Source organism: Oncorhynchus masou, chromosome 24, assembly GCF_036934945.1.
Source record: "Oncorhynchus masou masou isolate Uvic2021 chromosome 24, UVic_Omas_1.1, whole genome shotgun sequence".
NCBI classification, from domain to species: Eukaryota; Metazoa; Chordata; class Actinopteri; order Salmoniformes; family Salmonidae; genus Oncorhynchus; species Oncorhynchus masou.
In genome coordinates this window covers 66,602,821-66,622,998 of record NC_088235.1, presented here as the reverse complement: position 1 = coordinate 66,622,998, position 20,178 = coordinate 66,602,821, and the positions used below count along the sequence as shown (strand labels likewise).

General features: G+C 41.8%; 1 protein-coding gene across 1 annotated transcript; it reads left to right on the top strand.

Moving 5' to 3' along the window:
* Window positions 1-12,329: 12,329 nt before the first annotated feature.
* On the top strand, window positions 12,330-19,137 carry LOC135512515 (dorsal root ganglia homeobox protein-like). The gene is made up of 6 exons (XM_064934607.1): window positions 12,330-12,387; window positions 13,069-13,172; window positions 13,613-13,714; window positions 16,339-16,514; window positions 17,024-17,136; window positions 18,740-19,137. Exons 1-6 carry the CDS (start codon window positions 12,330-12,332, stop codon window positions 19,135-19,137), a joined length of 951 nt encoding a protein of 316 aa, XP_064790679.1.
* Window positions 19,138-20,178: the final 1,041 nt, after the last annotated feature.

Here is a 20,178-nt window from a genome sequence, read left to right as displayed (position 1 = left end):
GACCACATGACCTTCTCCCATTCCTCCTCTGGATCATTCAGATGGTTATTGGCAAACTTCAGACGGGCTTGGACATGCTCTGGTTTGAGCAGGGAACCTTGCGTGCGCTGCAGGATTTTAATCCATGACGGCGTAGTGTGTTACTAATGGTTTTCTTTGAGACTGTGGCTCCAGCTCTCTTCAGGTCATTGACCAGTTCCTGGCATGTAGTTCTGGGCTGATCCCTCATCTTCCTCATGATCATTGATGCCACACGAGGTGAGATCTTGCATGGAGCCCCAGACCGAGGGTGATTGACCGTCATCTTGAACTTCTTCCATTTTCTAATAATTGCGCCAACAGTTGTTGCCTTCTCAACAAGCTGCTTGCCTATTGTCCTGTAGCCCATCCCAGCCTTGTGCAGGTCTACAATTTTAACCCTGATGTCCTTACACAGCGCTCTGGTCTTGGCGATTGTGGAGAGGTTGGAGTCTGTTTGATTGAGTGTGTGGACAGGGGTCTTTTATACAGGTAACGAGTTCAAACAGGTAATGAGTGGAGAACAGGAGGGCTTCTTAACTTGTTATGGCTGCAATCCCGGTAACAGGATCGATATGACAACTACCAGTGAAAATAGAGGGCGCCAAATTCAAACTACAGAAAACTCGTACTTGCAATTCCTAAAACATACATGTGTCTTATATAATTTTAAAGTTAATCTTGTTGTTAATCCCACCAAAGTGTCCGATTTCAAATAGGCTTTTCAGCGAAAGCACTACAAACGATTATGTTAGGTCTCCACCAAACCACAATAAGCGCAGCCATTTTCCAGCGAAATATGGCATTCACAAAAAGCAGTAGAGATAAAATAGAGATAAAATTAATCACTAACCTTGAATTATCTTCATCAGATGACACTCATAGGACTTGATGGTACACAATACATGCATGTTATGTTTGATAAAATTTACATTGGCATATGAGATTCACTAGTTCCAAAAACATCAAGTGATTTTGCATAGCCACATAAATGTAGATGATAATACAAGTTATACACATGGAATTATAGATATACCTCTCCTTAATGCAACAGCTGTGTCAGATTTCTTTTAAAAGTTTATGGAAAAAGCAACACATGCAATAATCTGAGACGGCGCTCAGAACAGAAGCCAAATTAGCCGCCAGGTTGGAGTCAACAGAAACCAGAAAATACATGGTAAATGTTTCCTTAACTTTGATGAACTTCATCAGAATGCAGTCCTAGGAATCCCAGGTCCACAATAAATGCTTGAATTGTTTGAAAATGTCCGTTATTTATGTCCAATTAGCTACTTTGTTAAACAATTCCAAAGTCATAAAGCGCGTCCACTATAACGTGACGAAATGTCCAAAAGTTCCGCAACAGTCAGTAGAAACATGTCAAACGATGTAATGAATCAATCTTTAGATTGTTGTTTACATATATCTTGAATAACGTTCTAATTAGAATTACTTCAGATGACCGGTGGAACACACGTCCTTCCCCTGTGAACGCGCATGTTGAAAGAATGGTCAACTCGTGGCACTGGTGACTATTTCCTGTCTCATTCGACTCCCCTTCACATTATAGTCATCGGACAACCTTCTATTGACTGCTGACATCTAGTGGAAAGCGTAGGAAGTGAAAACTCATCCATATCTCACTGTAATTTCAATGAGAGCTTGGTTGAAAATCTGCCACCCACAGGAAAAATACAAACAGGAAGTGGAATTTCTTAGGTTTTTGCCTGCAATAGGAGTTCTGTTATCCTCACATTCATAATTTAAACAGTTTTAGAAACTTCAGAGTGTTTTCTATCCAATAATAATAATAATATGCATATATTAGCAACTGAGACTGAGATGCAGGCCGTTTACATGGGCACCTTTTCATCCAAGCTACTCAATACTGCACCTGCAGCCATAAAAAGTTAAAGAAAAACTAACAGTGAGTCTGTGAGAGACAGAATTCTTACTGGTTGGTAGGTGATAAAATACTTATGTCATGCAATAAAATGCAAATTAATTACTTAAAAATCATACATGTGATTTTCTGGAATTTTGTTTTAGATTCCAACAACGACGAGACGGCCTACAGGGAGGAGGTGAGGGCCCTCCAAGTGTGGTGTCAGGAAAATAACCTCACACTCAACGTCAACAAAACAAAGGAGTTGATCGTGGACTTCAGGAAACAGCAGAAGGAGCATCCCCTATCCACATTGACGGGACAGTAGTGGAGAGGGTAGAAAGTTTTAAGTTCCTATTAGCAATATTATTAATAATGACTAAACAATATAAATAGAACTATAACTAATGATGACGCAATCGCAACCACACTTCACACTGCCCATTTGGACAAGAGGAATACCTATATGAGAATGCTAGCCCAGACCTCTACATGCTTTGTAAGTAGAAAAACCTGCAAAATCAGCAGTGTATCAAATACTTGTTCTCCCCACTGTATCCTGACGCTGCATTCATTGTAGCTGGGGATTTTTACAAGTCTAATTTGAAAACAAAACTCCCTAAATTCTATAAGCATATCGATTGTGCTACCAGGGCTGGTAAAACCCTGGATCATTGTTATTCTAACTTCCGCGATGCATATAAGGCCCCAGCCTATAGACAGAAACTTAAACAAGAAGCTCCCGCTGATTCCACGCTTCAAGATTGCTTTGATCACGTGGATTGGGATATGTTCCGCATTGCATCAAACAAGAACATTGACGAATACGCTGATTCGGTGAGCGAGTTCATTAGCAAGTACATTGGCAATGGCATACCCACAGCAACTATTAAAACATTCCCTAACCAGAAAACGTGGATTGATGGCAGCATTCGTGCAAAACTGAAAGCGCGAACCACTGCTTTTAACCAGGGCAAGGAGACCAGAAACATGACCAAATACAAACAGTGTAGCTATTCCCTCCGCAAGGCAATCAAACATGCTAAGCGTCAGTATAGACACAAAGTAGAGTCGCAATTCAACGGCTCAGATGCAAGAGGTATGTGGCAGGGTCTACAGTCAATCACGGATTACATAAATAAAATGAGCCCCGTCGCGGACCAGGATGTCTTGCTCCCAGACAGACTAAACAACTTCTTTGCTCGCTTTAAGGACAATACAGTGCCACTGAAATGGCCCGCTACCAAAACCTGCAGACTCTCCTTCACTGCAGCCGACGTGAGTAAAACATTTAAACGTGTTAACCCGCGCAAGGCTGCAGGCCCAGACGGCATCCCCAGCAACGTCCTCAGAGCATGCGCAAACCAGCTGGCTGCTGTGTTTACGGACATATTCAATCAATCCTTATCCCAGTCTGCTGTTCCCACATGCTTCAAGAGGGCCACCATTATTCCTGTTCCCAAGAAAGCTAAGGTAACTGAGCTAAACGACTACTGCCCCATAGCACTCACTTCCGTCATCATGAAGTGCTTTGAGAGACTAGTCAAGGACCATATCACCTCCACCCTACCTGACACCCTAGACCCACTCCAATTTGTTTACCACCCAAATAGGTCCACAGATGACGCAATCGCAACCACACTTCACACTGCCCATTTGGACAAGAGGAATACCTATATGAGAATGCTGTTCACCGACTACAGCTTAGCATTTAACACCATTAGTACCCTCCAAACTAGTCATCAAGCTCGAGACCCTGGGTCTCGACCCCGCCCTGTGCAACTGGGTACTGGACTTCCTGACGGGCCGCCCGCAGGTGGTGAGGGTAGGTAACAACATCTCCACACCACTGATCCTCAACACTGGGGCCCCACAAGGGTAAGTTCTGAGCCCTCTCCTGTACTCCCTGTTCACCCACGATTGCGTGGCCATGCACGCCTCCAACTCAATCATCAAGTTTGCAGACGACACTACAGTGGTAGGCTTGATTACCAACAACGACGAGACGGCCTACAGGGAGGAAGTGAGGGCCCTCCAAGTGTGGTGTCAGGAAAATAACCTCACACTCAACGTCAACAAAACAAAGGAGTTGATCGTGGACTTCAGGAAACAGCCGAAGGAGCATCCCCTATCCACATTGACTGGGACAGTAGTGGAGAGGGTAGAAAGTTTTAAGTTCCTATTAGCAATATTATTAATAATGACTAAACAATATAAATAGAACTATAACTAATGAAACGTATACTCTGTTTTATTATATCTGATTAATCAATATTAATTCATAAGCAAGGGATTGTGGAGCATGAAACAGGGGGTAATTATATAAAATAAATACCATTCCAGCCAGGTTGGAGAAGACTGGAATTGCGGGTTCTTAAGTAAGTAGAAAGGGTCGTTAACCTTTGGATGAACTGACTCAACTTAGCTCTGGGTTGTTTAGATGAGGCAGTGTGTGTTTTCTTAGGTTTTCCATTAGGTTTTCCATTAGCTGGCACTGTCTGCTGAATGGTGATGAAAACTTCAGAAGTTTTATCTTGATTTAACTGTGTGTCTGGAGTGAGAGAGCGAAGGGGTGGGAATAAACTTTGTTGCGTCCTAGTTGATAGGAGGAAAAATGTTTTAAAACCTATGACGTCATTTTTTTGTATATGAACTGTTGTTCGTGGTTACATCCGAGAATAAATACCATTATCTAATTTTGATAAGACTGGTCTCTGTCTATTTTATGCAAATAAGAATCTTACATAATCTCAATTAAATAGACTAACTGAATTAAATTAATTAAAACATATTGGAATTATGAAATTACATTAACAGTTCCTCGGTGTACACATCACGGACAAACTGAATTGGTCCACTCACACAGACAGCATCGTGAAGAAGGCGCAGCAGCGCCTCTTCAACCTCAGGAGGCTGAAGAAATTCGGCTTGTCACCAAAAGCTCTCACAAAATTTTACAGATGCACAATCGAGAGCATCCTGTCGGGCTGTATCACCGCCTGGTACGGCAACTGCTCCGCCCAGAACCGTAAGGCTCTCCAGAGGGTAGTGAAGTCTGCACAACGCATCACCGGGGGCAAACTACCTGCCCTCCAGGACACCTACACCAACCGATGTCACAGGAAGGTCATAAAGATCATCAAGGACAACAACCACCCAAGCCACTGCCTGTTCACCCCGCTATCATCCAGAAGGCGAGGTCAGTACAGGTGCAACAAAGCAGGGACCGAGAGACTGAAAAACAGCTTCTATCTGAAGGCCATCAGACTGTTAAACAGCCACCACTAACATGTCAAAAATGTATCACTAGCCACTTTAAACAATGGCACTTAATATAATGTTTACATACCCTACATTACTCATCTCATATGTATATACTGTACTCTATACCACCTACTGCATCTTGCCATCTTTTTCACATCATATCAAATCAAATAAAAAATATAAAAAATATATAGCCCTTCGTACATCAGCTGACATCTCAAAGTGCTGTACAGAAACCCAGCCTAAAACCCCAAACAGCAAGCAATGCAGGTGTAGAAGCACGGTGGCTACAAAAACTCCCTAGAAAGGCCAAAACCTAGGATGAAACCTAGAGAGGAACCAGGCTATGAGGTGTGGCCAGTCCTCTTCTGGCCGTGCCGGGTGGAGATTATAACAGAACATGGCCAAGATGTTCAAATGTTCATAAATGACCAGCATGGTCAAATAATAATAATTACAGGCAGAACAGTTAAAACTGGAGCAGCAGCACGGCCACGGACTGGGGACAGCAAAGAGTCATCAAAGAGTCATCATGCCAGGTAGTCCTGAGGTATGGTCCTAGGGCTCAGGTCCTCCGAGAGAGAGAAAGAGAGAAAGAGAGATTTAGAGAGAGCATACTTAAATTCACACAGGACACCGGATAAGACAGGAGAAGTACTCCAGATATAACAAATTGACCCTAGCCCCCCGACACATAAACTACTGCAGCATAAATACTGGAGGCTGAGACAGGAGGGGTCAGGTGACACTGTGGCCACATCCGATGATACCCCCGGACAGGGCCAGACAGGAAGGATATAACCCCACCCACTTTGCCAAAGCACAGCCCCCATACTGCTACAGGGATATCTTCAACCATCCTGAGAGAAGGCCGAGGATAGCCCACAAAGATCTCCGCCACGGCACACCGGGGGGGGGGGGGGCAACCCAGACAGGACGATCACATCAGTGACTCAACCCACTCAAGTGACGCACCCCTCCTAGGGACGGCATGAAAGAGCACCAGTAAGCCAGTGACTCAGCCCTTGTAATAGGGTTAGAGGCAGAGAATCCCAGTAGAAAGAGGGGAACCGGCCAGGCAGAGACAGCAAGGGCAGTTAGTTGCTCCAGAGACTTTTCGTTCACCTTCACACTCCTGGGCCAGACTAGACTCAATCATATGACCCACTGAAGAGATGAGTCTTCAGTAAACACTTATAGTTTGAGACTGAGTTTGCGCCTCTCACATGGGTAGGCAGACCATTCCATAAAAATTGAGCTCTATAGGAGCCCTGCCTCCAGCTGTTTGCTTAGAAATTCTAGGGACAATTAGGAGGCCTGAGTCTTGTGACCGTAGCATACGTGTAGGTATATACTGCAGGACCAAATCAGAGAGATAGGTAGGAGCAAGCTCATGTAATGCTTTGTAGGTTAGCAGTCAAACCTTAAAATCAGCCCTTGCCTTGACAGAAAGCCAGTGTAGGGAGGCTAGCACTGGAGTAATATTATCACATTTTTTTGGTTCTAGCAGCCGTATTTAGCACTAACTGAAGTTCATGTAATACATGTATCGCTAGCCACTTTAAACAATGCCACTTAATATAATGTTTACATAGCCTACATTACTCGTCTCATATGTACAAAATGTACTCTATACCACCTACTGCATCTTGCCATCTTTATGTAATATATGTATCACGAGCCACTTTAAACAATGCCACTTAATATAATGTTTACATACCCTACATTACTCATCTCATATGTATATACTGTACTCAATACCATCTACTGCATTTTGCCTATTCATTTGTCTTTATGTACATATTCTTCATCCCTTTACACTTGTGTGTATAAGGTAGCTATTGTGAATTTGTTAGGTTAGATTACTCGTTGGTTATTACTGCATTGCCGGAACTGGAAGCACAAGCATTTCGCTACACTCGCATTAACATCTGCTAACCATGTGAATGTGACAAATAAAATTTGATTTGAATTGATTTGATTTAGAGACACATTAGCTTTTTTTTCTAACTCCCACTTGCGCTGGTCTGGAGCAATGAAGCAGTGATGCAGGGTACCGTACTAAACCACTAAGTCCCACAGCATAATCTCAAAACGTTTAGTTGAACAATTAATATTATTTCTTGTTCTATTATTTTATTATCCAGTTCTGAAGACGGTAGAGTGCTTCTATTCAGCCCATGATGTAGACCTATAACCTAACTCACTACTGTAAGACCGTTCTTCATCAGACAGTCATTGGACACTGCTCCATCATGCTCGCCACACAGACACGTACATGCACGCACGCATGCACACACACACACACAAATGCAAGGTAACAACACACCTCAACACCATAGAGGTAGAACAGATGTGCTGACAGAAAACATCTTTGTATCAGATCAGGGTTGTGTACATTAGGGCACACAAACTGAAACGTTATATAACATTTTTCAATGGAAATTAAAAGTAATATTTCTTATTTCACAAGTCCTGTAACGGCGTTCTTCGTTTGTCGAAAGAGAGTCGGACCGAAATGCAGTGTGTTGGTTACTCATGTTTTTAAAGAAACAATCCCGGTACATGAAATAACTGATATAAATACAAAAACAACAAAACGGAACGTGAAACCTATTACAGCCTATCTGGTGAAACTACACAGAGACAGGAACAATCACCCACGAAATACACAGTGAAACCCCGGCTACCTAAATACGGTTCCCAATCAGAGACAACGAGAATCACCTGACTCTGATTGAGAACCGCCTCAGGCAGCCAAGCCTATACAACACCCCTACTCAGCCGCAATCCCAAATACTACAAACCCCAATACGAAAATACAATATATAAACGAAAACACAACGAAAATATAACGAAAACACAAAATACAATGACCAAGGCGTGACAAGTCCAGGTAGTCCCCTCCTGTTTCGGTCTGTTTTCCTCCATTTGGTGCCTAATGAACACGACCATGCTGAATCATATAATAATAATAATAATAATCCATTTATTTTACATAGCATTAACATTTTCAATTAAAAGTTGAATCTCAAAGTCGCTTTAAAAACAATTTAACAAAAAAATGGAGAGATCTGGCAGTGGCGACTCAAGTAATGGGAAGAGTGGAGTGGGGGAAGGCGGAGGAGGGGAGAGGAGACTCAAATCGGATTACTGATACCTGTGAGGAAGAGAGGAAAAAGGATTGTAGAAGAGTGAGTCAGAGGAGGTGGCATGTGGGTTGATCGAGCAGGAGAGGAACTTGAGGCTCAAACAAACCTTTGACTGATGGGGAGGAGAAAAGCAAGAGAAATTAAAGAGGGGGAAGAGAGGAGAGGGGGGACCTGAGTTACTGTAGTAGCAGTTGGGTTGGGGTGACATGGGGTGCTATTAATGTCCACTGGTGGAATTCCAGACATTTTCTATGTTTTGTTTTGTTTATTTGTTTGTTTTGTTGTTTACAGGATGTACTTGAATGCAGCCGTTTTGCATGTAATTGAAGTTGTAACAGAGATTGACTCTGTGGGGGAAAAATAGCACATGTATTAGTACTACAATTAATATTTAAGGTATTATACTGTCCATTGCCATGTTTAGGTTGGATTTGGCAATATTCAAAAAGTAATATTTGTGCTGCCATTGGAACAATAATATTGAAACAAAAGTTAATTAATTAATTTATTTTGTTGGATCATCTTTTTCTTGGAGTATCAATAGGGTGGTAAATTGAAATGCTCTCATATCCTAATGTACCTGTCTCACGACTTCTGGCCAAGTCGGATCCTCTCCTTGTTTGGGCGGCACTCGGAGGTCTTATTGTCGGCAAAGCTAGTCTCAATTCCCTCATTACATGTTGTGTACTTAAACCGCTTTTCCACCCATGTCTTTGTGCGGAATTGTTTATTGTAAGTGCATTTGCACGTTTTCTCTGGTGCGCAACAGGTTTTGTACCCATTTTGTTTGTTGTTCTGGTTTCCAGTGGTTTTATGAATACAACTGCTCCGTTGATTACCCAGTTTTGCTCTCCTGCGCCTGACTTCCCTGCCACCAGTTACGCACTCTCTCACAACCTGCTCTCCTGTCTACAACATTTTTCCTGTTTGTTTTTTAAGGCTGTTGAACAACTTCATTTTCCAAAGCCAAGGGTAAGATTGTGGAGAAATATTCCTACATCGTAAAATCTGACTAAATCATAACCTCATAACATGATCTACCTCTGTACCTGTCAGTTAGTGTAGATAGTGTAGGTAGAAATGTGTAGCTACATGCCAACTTTTGTACACTCACTCAGTCATGTTGACTGTGCATGTCATAATGATGTAATAAATCTCTCAAGTGTAATCTTGTGTACTGTATTTTTTTTCTAATTGTAGTGAGAATCCAATTTTCTAATATTATAGTCCCAACCACATACTTATACTTTGTAGAACATTTTGATTTATAATAGCTTGTCTTTTATATCAGTTCAGCCTCTTTCTACTACACACAGAGCAGTAGCAGGTCGCAGGGGCTCTTCAAATCACACCTGCCTTTTACAACCTTACAACCCGTATTAACTATTATGTAAATTGTACTATCAATTATATAACGATATACAGAGATTGTTTTGTGTATGCATACATGGGGTAAATACAGTATATTGGTTCGTCCAAAATACACCAAAAACTATTTCGGAATTAAAGATTGATTGCTTCATAGTCTTTTGAGCTGACTTGAGGATTTTATTTTGGAGCATATTTTTCCCTGTGTAGAAACTAAGCTCGAGAAAAACATGTGGCCCAATTCCAAACAATAAGCAGATTTGTACAACTATCATTGGCTATTTGTCACAACCGTTTCAGGGGAGGCATCGAAGAAAGAGAGAGAGTGCGCGTCCTCGGTGGCGCTGGTCATGGTGTTGAAATGCCTAACTGTGTCGTGTGGGGTTTCGGCTTGTGGGTAGTCAATAGGCTTACTACTTAGTCTTAGGTCAAAAGTCGTAGTATAATTCTTTAAGTCATCAGTCGAAACAAACAAGCTCAGAAACTGCTCCTCCTGTCATCATCCTTAATCTCAATTCTTCACTTTAAGTGGGTAACAGTGGAGTGACAGAGAGAGCTGTAGCTTTTACACTGACAGACTTCATTTGATAAAGAGTGTCCTTAATGATGCACACATGCACACACACAAAAGGGTTCTTTGGCGTTCTTTATACAACGGTTGGGTCTAATCCTGAATTCGATAAAAGCCATTCCAGCCGGTGTCTATTCCACAAGTTACCACTGGCTAAATCTATGATGTTAAAATGCTTATTTTCCTTGTTCCATCTGACTGCAATGTCTCATCAGCCCAAGCAGGGAAGTTATAAACTTGATCTCCACTATAAAAATCATCTAGACATTAACTCACATTTCTTTTTGACTAACATTTAGTTTTCAACAGCAGAGATTTGTATAAACCTTACAGTCTGTCTCTTCGACATTTCACCGCGGTTGTAATATCAATTTTATTTTCAGCAGTGCATAAATTAATTACACACATTTAATAACCAAAATATCATTATATCCCCCTTTAATACCATAAATGCTGTTCACAAGGGAAGCTCTTAATAACGCACGGGCCGTAACTGGCCATTATCTGACTGTAATGATATTACAGACCCAATTACCCATCATTAGACAGGCTTCTCTGCATCTTATGTGCGTTGATCCAATCCCACCCTCCTCTTCCAAATTTCAGCTGCAGTTTGGAGCCTCATTTCGCCTCTCCATAGAGAGTCCGGCGTCTGCGCCGTGTTGTCCCAGATGCGCTTTAAAACTAATTGAAAGGGTCCTGTGGTATATGTTTATCTGCAGAAGCTATATAAATCGTGGGACCCCTTGCTGTGAAGAAAATCAAAATTCTGGCCGTTGTAAATGTTGTGATATGCCAGCCCCTTGTAAAGTGGACCCGGTAACCCACCTAACGAGCAGACAATCTCAAACCCAACATAGAAGCAACCAAATAAAGAAGTGCACCGGCTGTGTGTATGTGTGTGTTTATGGTCAGGGAATAACCACTGGTATAACAGCAGAGTAATCTGCAGGGGGAAAATATTTAAATTTTCAGACCTGGGAGAGTTGTTTCCCACCTGGGTCGGCCCCTGACGCACGCACACACACACACACACACACACACACACACACACACACACACACACACACACACACACACACACACACACACACACACACACACACACACACACACACACACACACACAGAGAGATGGTCCCACTCACGGTGAGAAGACAAAGCCATGGTAATCCGATTAGACCCAATTATGCGTGAGATTCTAAAGGCAGCAAGTGCTGAAGCCTCAAAACACTGTAGACATCTGGACACTCCCAGAGAGAGGGGGAGCGCGAGAGAGAGAGAGGTAGAGTAAAAGGAAAAGGAAAAGGAAGATGAACTCAGAGAGGGATGTTGAGGGGGAAAGAGGGGAGTGAGTAATAACGATAGTGATAGAGGTTGTAGAGATAGTGGGACAGAGAGAGAGACTGTGACTGGAACTGGAACTGGAACTGCTGGTTCCTGAGACAAACAGGAAACTTATCGCGCCCTCTCAGCATCCTCTCTTCCTCGCTCCCTGGACCAGCGCAAGACAAATACTCAGCAGGTATCTCAGACAGCGGGAATATCTATCAGATAGGCCTATCTACCATTTTCTATTATAGATAGGCTACATCTTTGTTCTATAATTTACAATAATTGATATTACTTTTATTGCAAGAGGCACATTTGGTGAGTGATGCCCTGTCTTATCCTAATGGACTATATTGATGAGGAATATTCTCAGCAAATAACTTTGGAGTGAGCACATGGCTTTCTTGTTATGTGATGTTTTATTCCAATGTTTTATAGCCTAATGGCATGGTTTGTTTACTTATTTTTATAGTTGGGTTATTTGGGTGAAGAGCAGGGAGTTTTGGGGAGTTTCTTTAGTTGATTTACTTTGTCATTTGTAATATCAACACTATAATAATTTCACTGATTACGCCTTTTGACTAATGTCAAATACCCATACAGACAACTTGGACACATCTGGACCCGCAATTCTCGGATCTGCAACTGAAATTATTTGGTTTATTTTCAGATTTCTCCGTGACATCGGGCTTTTGTCCACACAGAACCACAGATAAACGAAGCCACCTAGAAAACCATAATGTTTTACTTCCACTGTCCCCCTCAGCTGGATGGAGAATGTTGTCGGACTAATACATGTAAGTAGGCTAAACTATAGCCTAAAATGCAGCAACTTTTGGCTGAGTCGCCATAGATAAGCTAGAACGTGTTGACAGTGGTTTTATCTGGGAAAAGCAGGCTTATAACTACTTCAGTCTATAACTTCTTTATCTTTGCAATCAAGTTTAAATATCTGTAGCCGAATGCTACCCCTGAATAGGCTGTAAGAAGAGTGATTTAAGTTGTACGACTCTGCAATCATCTGAATAACATATTTGTATCACTTTATTTCAAAGTGGTAAATAAAGTGTGTGTGTGTGTGTGTGTGTGTGTGTGTGTGTGTGTGTGTGTGTGTGTGTGTGTGTGTGTGTGTGTGTGTGTGTGTGTGTGTGTGTGTGTGTGTATGTATATATATAGCCCCGGGGCTGAGGCAGGTGTGTTGTCCCGTTTGCAGCCACATGTTTTAGTGTCTCTCAGACCGGGACATCAATGTTTTCATGGCTCTAATAAAATGAATACACTAGATCATAGTTTGTTTCAATGGGCCATCCTATTTACTCACATCCTAAAAATAAACAACTGCTTAATTAGTATTTTGTTAATTTAAGTGTGTCCACATCAGGTTTTAAGTGCAAACAAACAAAAATATATTACATTTGTTTTATACCGACAAGTATTTTTATTGGAACATTTCTTAGATGATGTTGTTATGTTTCTAGTGAACACCAACGGGTTTCCCAACCATTCGTCAGCAGGTGATTTTGATGACGGCTTTCTGCGGAGAAAACAGCGTAGAAATAGAACAACATTTACACTGCAACAGGTAGCAACCTATTATAAAACTCTGGACTGCTTAGAAATGTAACTCTGTAGACTACATTGTTATAACGAACTGTGTGAACAAAACCATGTGTCAAGCTAGCTAGGCTACACACATTTAATTTTCCATAATAATGATGATATCGATTATTATGATAATGCTTAACATTATTTCCACCATAAAAATAAAATGTATCACTTTCTTATTTATTGCTTTCAGTTATTTTAGTTAATAGCATTTTGTTAGCATTTTGCCTAGTTAGGCTAGTCATCTTTTGCCTCTAAAAGTAGGCTAGACTACTTCAAAAACAGACATTTTGTAGATTTTGTAGATTTCGTTCAAAAACCATCACACCACAATATACAATTGTGTGTAGTATTATGAATATGAATAATAAACTCGCATAACTTTAAAACAGCATATTCAATTTTCCCCTTTCTCAGTTGGAGGCTTTGGAGGCTGTATTCACACAGACTCACTACCCCGATGTTTTCACACGTGAGGAACTGGCCATGAAGATTAACCTGACTGAGGCACGTGTCCAGGTGAGCACACACACAAGGCACTCTGTCATTGTCTTGATACGCCTTAATAATTTATCCACTTCGATCTAAAGTCCCCTGTTTTGGGTACCTGCATGGTTCAGGTACCAGTTCCGACCGACATTTTCACATATAAATCAATCTGGGGACACCATAAATTGGAATGGCTTGCATAGGAACAGTAGCCCTGATTCTCACAGACACATATATATGGTGTATAAGCAGGATGTAAAATCTGACACCACTTGAAGCTGGGATGTTCCTCCTACCATTTAACTGTCCATCAACTCCAGGCTGCACCCTATGTCACAGCCACTATTAATACATATGCCTCTAAACCTTTCATCATAATGCAGTGGAAGAGAGTGATTGCGTTGCTGTAGCACATTCAGAGATCGATTTATGGCCAGTAATCTAAAATAATACTAGATTTTAAACTAAATACACTTTCTGTTTGTCATAGATGGACAAGATTAATATGAGCTGAAAGGTGAGTTCAGGAAGCCAAGCTAGAGCTCTGTGAGATGTTCACAGCTATGGGGGTAGATGTTTTGATCAAGAGAGACCTTCAGAAAATATGGACTTTTTCTCTTACAATAAATATATAAATATGTATTTTACAGTTTTATGGAAGGTGAAATTATAGTTAATCATTTTAGAAATGTATTATATTATATTTAGAACATAAATAAGTAATTTGAAGTCTTACTCGTACAGTTTTGTTGAATAGGAAATACATCATAAAATATTTCATATTTTCATATTTTTATCAAATATGTACTGTGTACTTGAGCTTGTGTCCCCAAAAGTGACTACACACTGGCAATGTATAACTATTTTTTACCAGAAAGGTGAGATTTTAACCTTTCTTGTAGTATGCAGCATTACTAGTTATTGTTTATGGCCCTCTCATGATAAATTATTACTTTTGGGGATTAAGTAGATTACATTTTCGATTACATTTAGTTACATTTAAGACGTTTTAATAACATCAACATAATGGTGAATATGAGATTACGTTGATTAATTGGTCATTCATAATTAACCAGTGATAATGTTCTTCACTAATTTGTCGACATCTCAAAGGCTAACAAAAAATACATCATCCATGTGTGTCCATTTCCATGGCTCGTAAAAAAAGAAGCATAAGGGATGCTTTTATAGACAGCAGTAGATAACCATTTTAAGACAGCATTAAGGATGTGCACGCTCGCAGCCACACACACGCACATACACAAACACACCTTAACATTATTTAAAAATTTGTCCATTTATATTCTGCCCCTGCCCTCCACATATACGTGGTTATAAACTTGTTCAGTTGTAATTGAATTCAGTGTGTCCTGTATGTAATTCCATGCATTCCTGATTTGCTTTTGGGGTTTGTTGTGAGCGCAGATCTAATTGTAGGAAATATAATAGTTAGGCTTTGCTTCCCCTGGGTCATCTTACTATCGCTTAAAGCCGACAGCGCGCTGCATAATAGAATCCCGAGCTGTAAATTAGGGATTGTAAACAAATTATTCTGTTCTAATCCGATTACAGCATTCTTATTATTAAATCTGAACATGAATCGGATGCAGCATACAGGGACATTATTATTAGAAAATAAATGTCCTTTCTGTTGTAGTGGATGGCTTGTCTTTATGTGCATGTCAATGGATTTCCCCCCTCCTTAAAACAGCAGCCAAATGGAGATTAATGTAGCAATTACCGGCCATTCAGAGGGACGGGATCACGACTCTTAGCTGTAAGGTGCTGTAAGGTGCAGGGGTGAGATAGTAGTCTCACAATGACAGCAAGCCGCCATATTGTTGTCCTGTCACTAAACCAAACTGTTGTCCTTTTCTTTTATATCGACTAAATGCGATTCGTTTTGTTTGGATGCTGACATCATTGTACCTCGGCTCGTCACACAATAGTGACTGTTCTGTCCCGCGTGCAGGTTGCATACAGTCGTTCTGATTCGCACTCCCGTCCAACCCATTCCATTCACACACATCATGATTAATGCGTGCGCGAGCGCAGTCTTAATCGAATCTGATGTTGTCAAACAATCACTAAATAGGGGAATAAACGACTTAATCACAGTTCTCTCACTCAGGCACCCGACTGTTATTGGGAAGTCATTAAAATATGATAATGAAAAATTGCTCAATTAAATGTTGTTATAGGAAATGACCTTCATTCAATTAGGATATAGTAGTTGGCAGTATGTATCGGGCTGGAGATTATGGGTGGGTGAAGTTTGGGAGAAGTTGCAGTGCAAAGTCATTCAGGCAGAGAGCTTTAGTCCAACACACACACACATGCACACACTTGCACACAAACACAGGGACTTCTATACCTTTATATTATCATGAAACAAAAATGACATTTTTTTTATACATTGGATAATAAGATAGTTAAATCACCATATTTCAGTGCAGAGACATGATTCGTGAAATTTGTCAATTTTCTGACCGACTGTATCATACCTTCCACTCCTGGGTCTCTTTTGAAAATGGATTTTATCTCGATGAGACTATACAACACGTCAACATACAAAAGCAGGTATTCATAAGACTACTTTAAATTGCACAAGGAGAGAGCAACATTTCGTTTTTTCCTCCTCTCCTCCTGTATAGGTGTGGTTCCAGAATCGTAGGGCCAAGTGGAGGAAGACTCAGAGAGGGAGTACAGACCCCGACGGAGGTAAGGAGCAGATTAACGAGGGAGGCACTCCTCCGTCCAGGAGTCTGAACTCCCAGTCTCCTGTGGACCAGAGCAGGAAACAGAAGGAACCTCTGGAGATGCAGCAGAGGTGAGAGAACAGGGATGGGGACATAGATGGGGACAGAGATGAGTTTCTGGGGAGTGTTCCCCTTCAGAGTTTGGCCTCTTCTCCCATTACAAGTTTTTACCAGTGGCCGGTGACGTTGACACTGTTCACTGTCATGAGGTATTGAATGGCTGAATTTGGGGATTCTGATTTAGCCACTGTCCATGGTGATGAAATCTCACTCTCCCTGTGGCCAGTAATGTTGCAGCTGTACCTCATGGCAGCTGTCCACTGTTACTTGGTGCTGAACAACAGATCACAGGAGTATGAGTGTGCAGCTGTCCATGGTGCTGAAATTGCAGATCACATTTATTTGCTTGTTGTTTACATCAGGCCTTCCACACATTATTAATTCTTCACAAATGGTAACCCACTCATCTTCCCCTCCTCTCTCACTCCTCTTCACTTTCTTTCAGTTGCAGGATAACCATAATATCTTATCTCTGCTCTGAGTCATTTTAAACTAACTTCAAACCTCTCTCTCCCCCCAGTATAAGCCGAGCAGTAGGTCCTGGTGGGCCGTTCTTCCCATCCTGTCTACCAGGGACCCTCCTGAACTCAGCCACCTATGCCCAGGCACTGTCGCATGTTGCCACAATGAAGGGTACGCAAGATTCAGAATGTTTTTCATCACAAAATGGGCAGCTCCTTTTATATACGCTGCGGCATTCAACATACTTTTGTACTACCTGAAATTTGAGATGCGCCATATCATTCCTTCCGCAGCTAAAGGTGCAGTGTTGTCGCTTGATTCCTTGATCTGATGTATAGGCTATATAGGCTATTCATCAAAGTAGTGTATTTTGCATCGATAACCAAATGTAATCAAAGCAACTGTTCAAACAGTAAAAATAAAATAAAAAAATCCACCCAAAAAGCTATTTTGGTTAGAAGTAATAACTGGTTATTCCAGGCTATTGTGAAATAGTAAAACTACTACATACTGTAGCCAACTAGCTAGACGTACTTTTTTCTCTGTGAACTAAACACGATGACGCTCTATTTTGAGCCGATATTGGAATGAATACACAAGCAGCATATCAAACTGGGATAATGTTTTACACTAAACCGTCAATATAATATATAATATATGATCAAAAGTTGTGGTTGTTGAACATCTCATTCCAAAATCATGGGCAGTCCTCGCTTTGTGCACGGTTGAATTGTCATGCTGGAACAGGAAAGGGCCTTCCCAAAACTGTTGCCACGAAGTTGGAAGTACAGAATCATCTAGAATATCATTGTATGATGAAGCGTTAAGATTTCCCTTCACTGGAACTAAGGGGCCTAGCCCGAACCATGAAAAACAGCTCCAGACCATTATTCCTCCTCCACCAAACTTTACAGTTGGCACTATGCATTCGGCAGGTAATGTTCTCCTGGCATCCGCCAAACCCAGATTCATCCGTCGGACTGCCAGATGGTGAAGTGTGAGTCCAATGGCGGGGAGCTTTACACCAATCAAGCCGCCGCTTGTCATTGCGCATGGTGATCTTAGGCTTATGTGAGGCTGCTTGACCATGGAAACCCATTTCATGAAGCTCCAGACAAACAGTTATTGTGCTTACGTTGCTTCCAGAGGCAGTTTGAAACTTGGTAGTGAGTGTTGCAACTGAGGACAGACGATTTTTACAAGTTATGCAGCACTCGGCGGTCCCGTTCTTTGAGCTTGTGTGGCATACCACTTCGTGGCTCAGCCATTGTTGCTTCTAGACGTTTCTGCTTCACAATAACAGCACTTACAGTTGACCGGCGCAGTTCTAGCTAGGCAGAAATTTGACACACTGACTTGTTTGAAAGGTGGTATCCTTTGACAATGCCACGTTGAAAGTCACTGAGCTATTCCATTCCCTGCCAATGTTTGTCTTTGGAGATTACATGGCTGTGTGCTAGATTTTATACACCTGTCAGCAACGGGTGTGGCTGAAATAGCTGAATCCACCAATATGAAGGGGTGTCCACATTTTTGTACATATAGTGTATATATATATCTGCACGTAGATCGACGGAGAGAAGCTGGTAGTAACCTTAACAGTTAACACAACGAATGATAAGAGGAGAGAAGGAGGGAGGTGATGGTGATGATGGTAATGATAGACATACCCTACTGTATTTGTAAGAAACCCTAAAACAATTTCCTGACCCAGATCTGTGTGTTTATTTATTTGTGTTTGTGTGTGTGTGTGTGTGTGTGTGTGTATAACCAGGAGGTGGTCTGTGTTCTTGCTGTGTTCCTGACCCCATGGGCCTGTCCTTCTTGCCCCCCTACGGTTGTCAGGGTAACCGTACAGCCAGCGTGGCAGCCCTGCGGATGAAGGCCCGTGAGCACTCCGAGGCCGTCCTGCAGTCAGCCAACCTGCTGGGGAATGGCCATGGGCATGGCGCTGGAGTAGGAGGCCTGCCCAGGGTCGGGGGTGGGTTGAAAAGGCCCAGGATGGAACCTGTCCTGGGAGTCATATCTGGATCAGTGTCTGGTGTTTCTGGAGCCGTGGGGGGAGGAGCAGGGGGCGGACTTACTCTCAGCCCAGGCTCCAAGGCCCCGACTCAGGGTAGAGGGTCTGACATGCATCGCCTCTGCCCCAAGGAACCACTGGAGAAAAAGTGAGTGTGTGTGTCTGTGTTCGCTGCCAAGAGGAAACAGACATACGGACAGTGAGGATGTACAGACAGACGTACGGACTGGGACTTTAACTCTTGTAGTGTGACTGTGCCTGTTGTTATGACCACTTTCCCTCTCCCTACTCCCCCTAAAGCACAAATATGGACCTATTCCTACTGGAACAGGGTGAGGAGTGGGTGCCCAGATATCATACTATATGGATTTCACGATCAAGATGTTTATTTGATTGTGATTTGTTTATTGTGGGTGAATATTGCTGAATGCCGTGGGCTGTTGCTGAACCTTTATAATGGACTCTATATGGGCTCTTGTAAGGGATAACTTGAATACATTGTGTGTGTGTTTGTGTATGTGTGTGTTTGTGTGCGTGTGCGTGTGCTTGTGTGTGTGCGTGTGTGAACAGAGACCCTGGCTGATGTGAATCTGAGGCATTTCTCTTTCTCTCTCACCTTGGCTACACAGTCCTCCTTGTGTATTATTAGAGTATTGTGTTACAGAATGTCACCAGACAATGTAACATATTATGTTTGTATTCTTATGACCACATGTAAAACACAATGTGAAATATTGACGATTCCATTGTTTCACTGGAGCTATGGTCATTATTGTTCAGGTTTTTAGGCTAGCGACCAGAGAGAACTGCAACTAATTATTTATTTATCTTGTTTAACTGACAGAGACAATGCACATGAATCAACATATACATTTTCACATCAGTTGAAGCTGATGTTGCTTCGCTGTCCCTTGGCTAATAGATATGATACTACAGTTGTGTTGGTATCAGGGCTGTTGCTAATATTTATTCAGTCTGTTAGCACTTCTGTAGTGTTAATAGCGTTAGCCGAACCCAGATCACTTTAGTCCTGTTGTCTAAAACAATTAAAGATGTATTCTCTCCTGTTGCCTCCCGCCACAGCCATCTGCTCCTATCCATTATTCATCAGCTTCCCTTAAAGCTAGAGAGACGAGAGCGATCATTGTTCTTATTATTTATTTACTTTTAGGAACGCCAACGCCACTCACTGC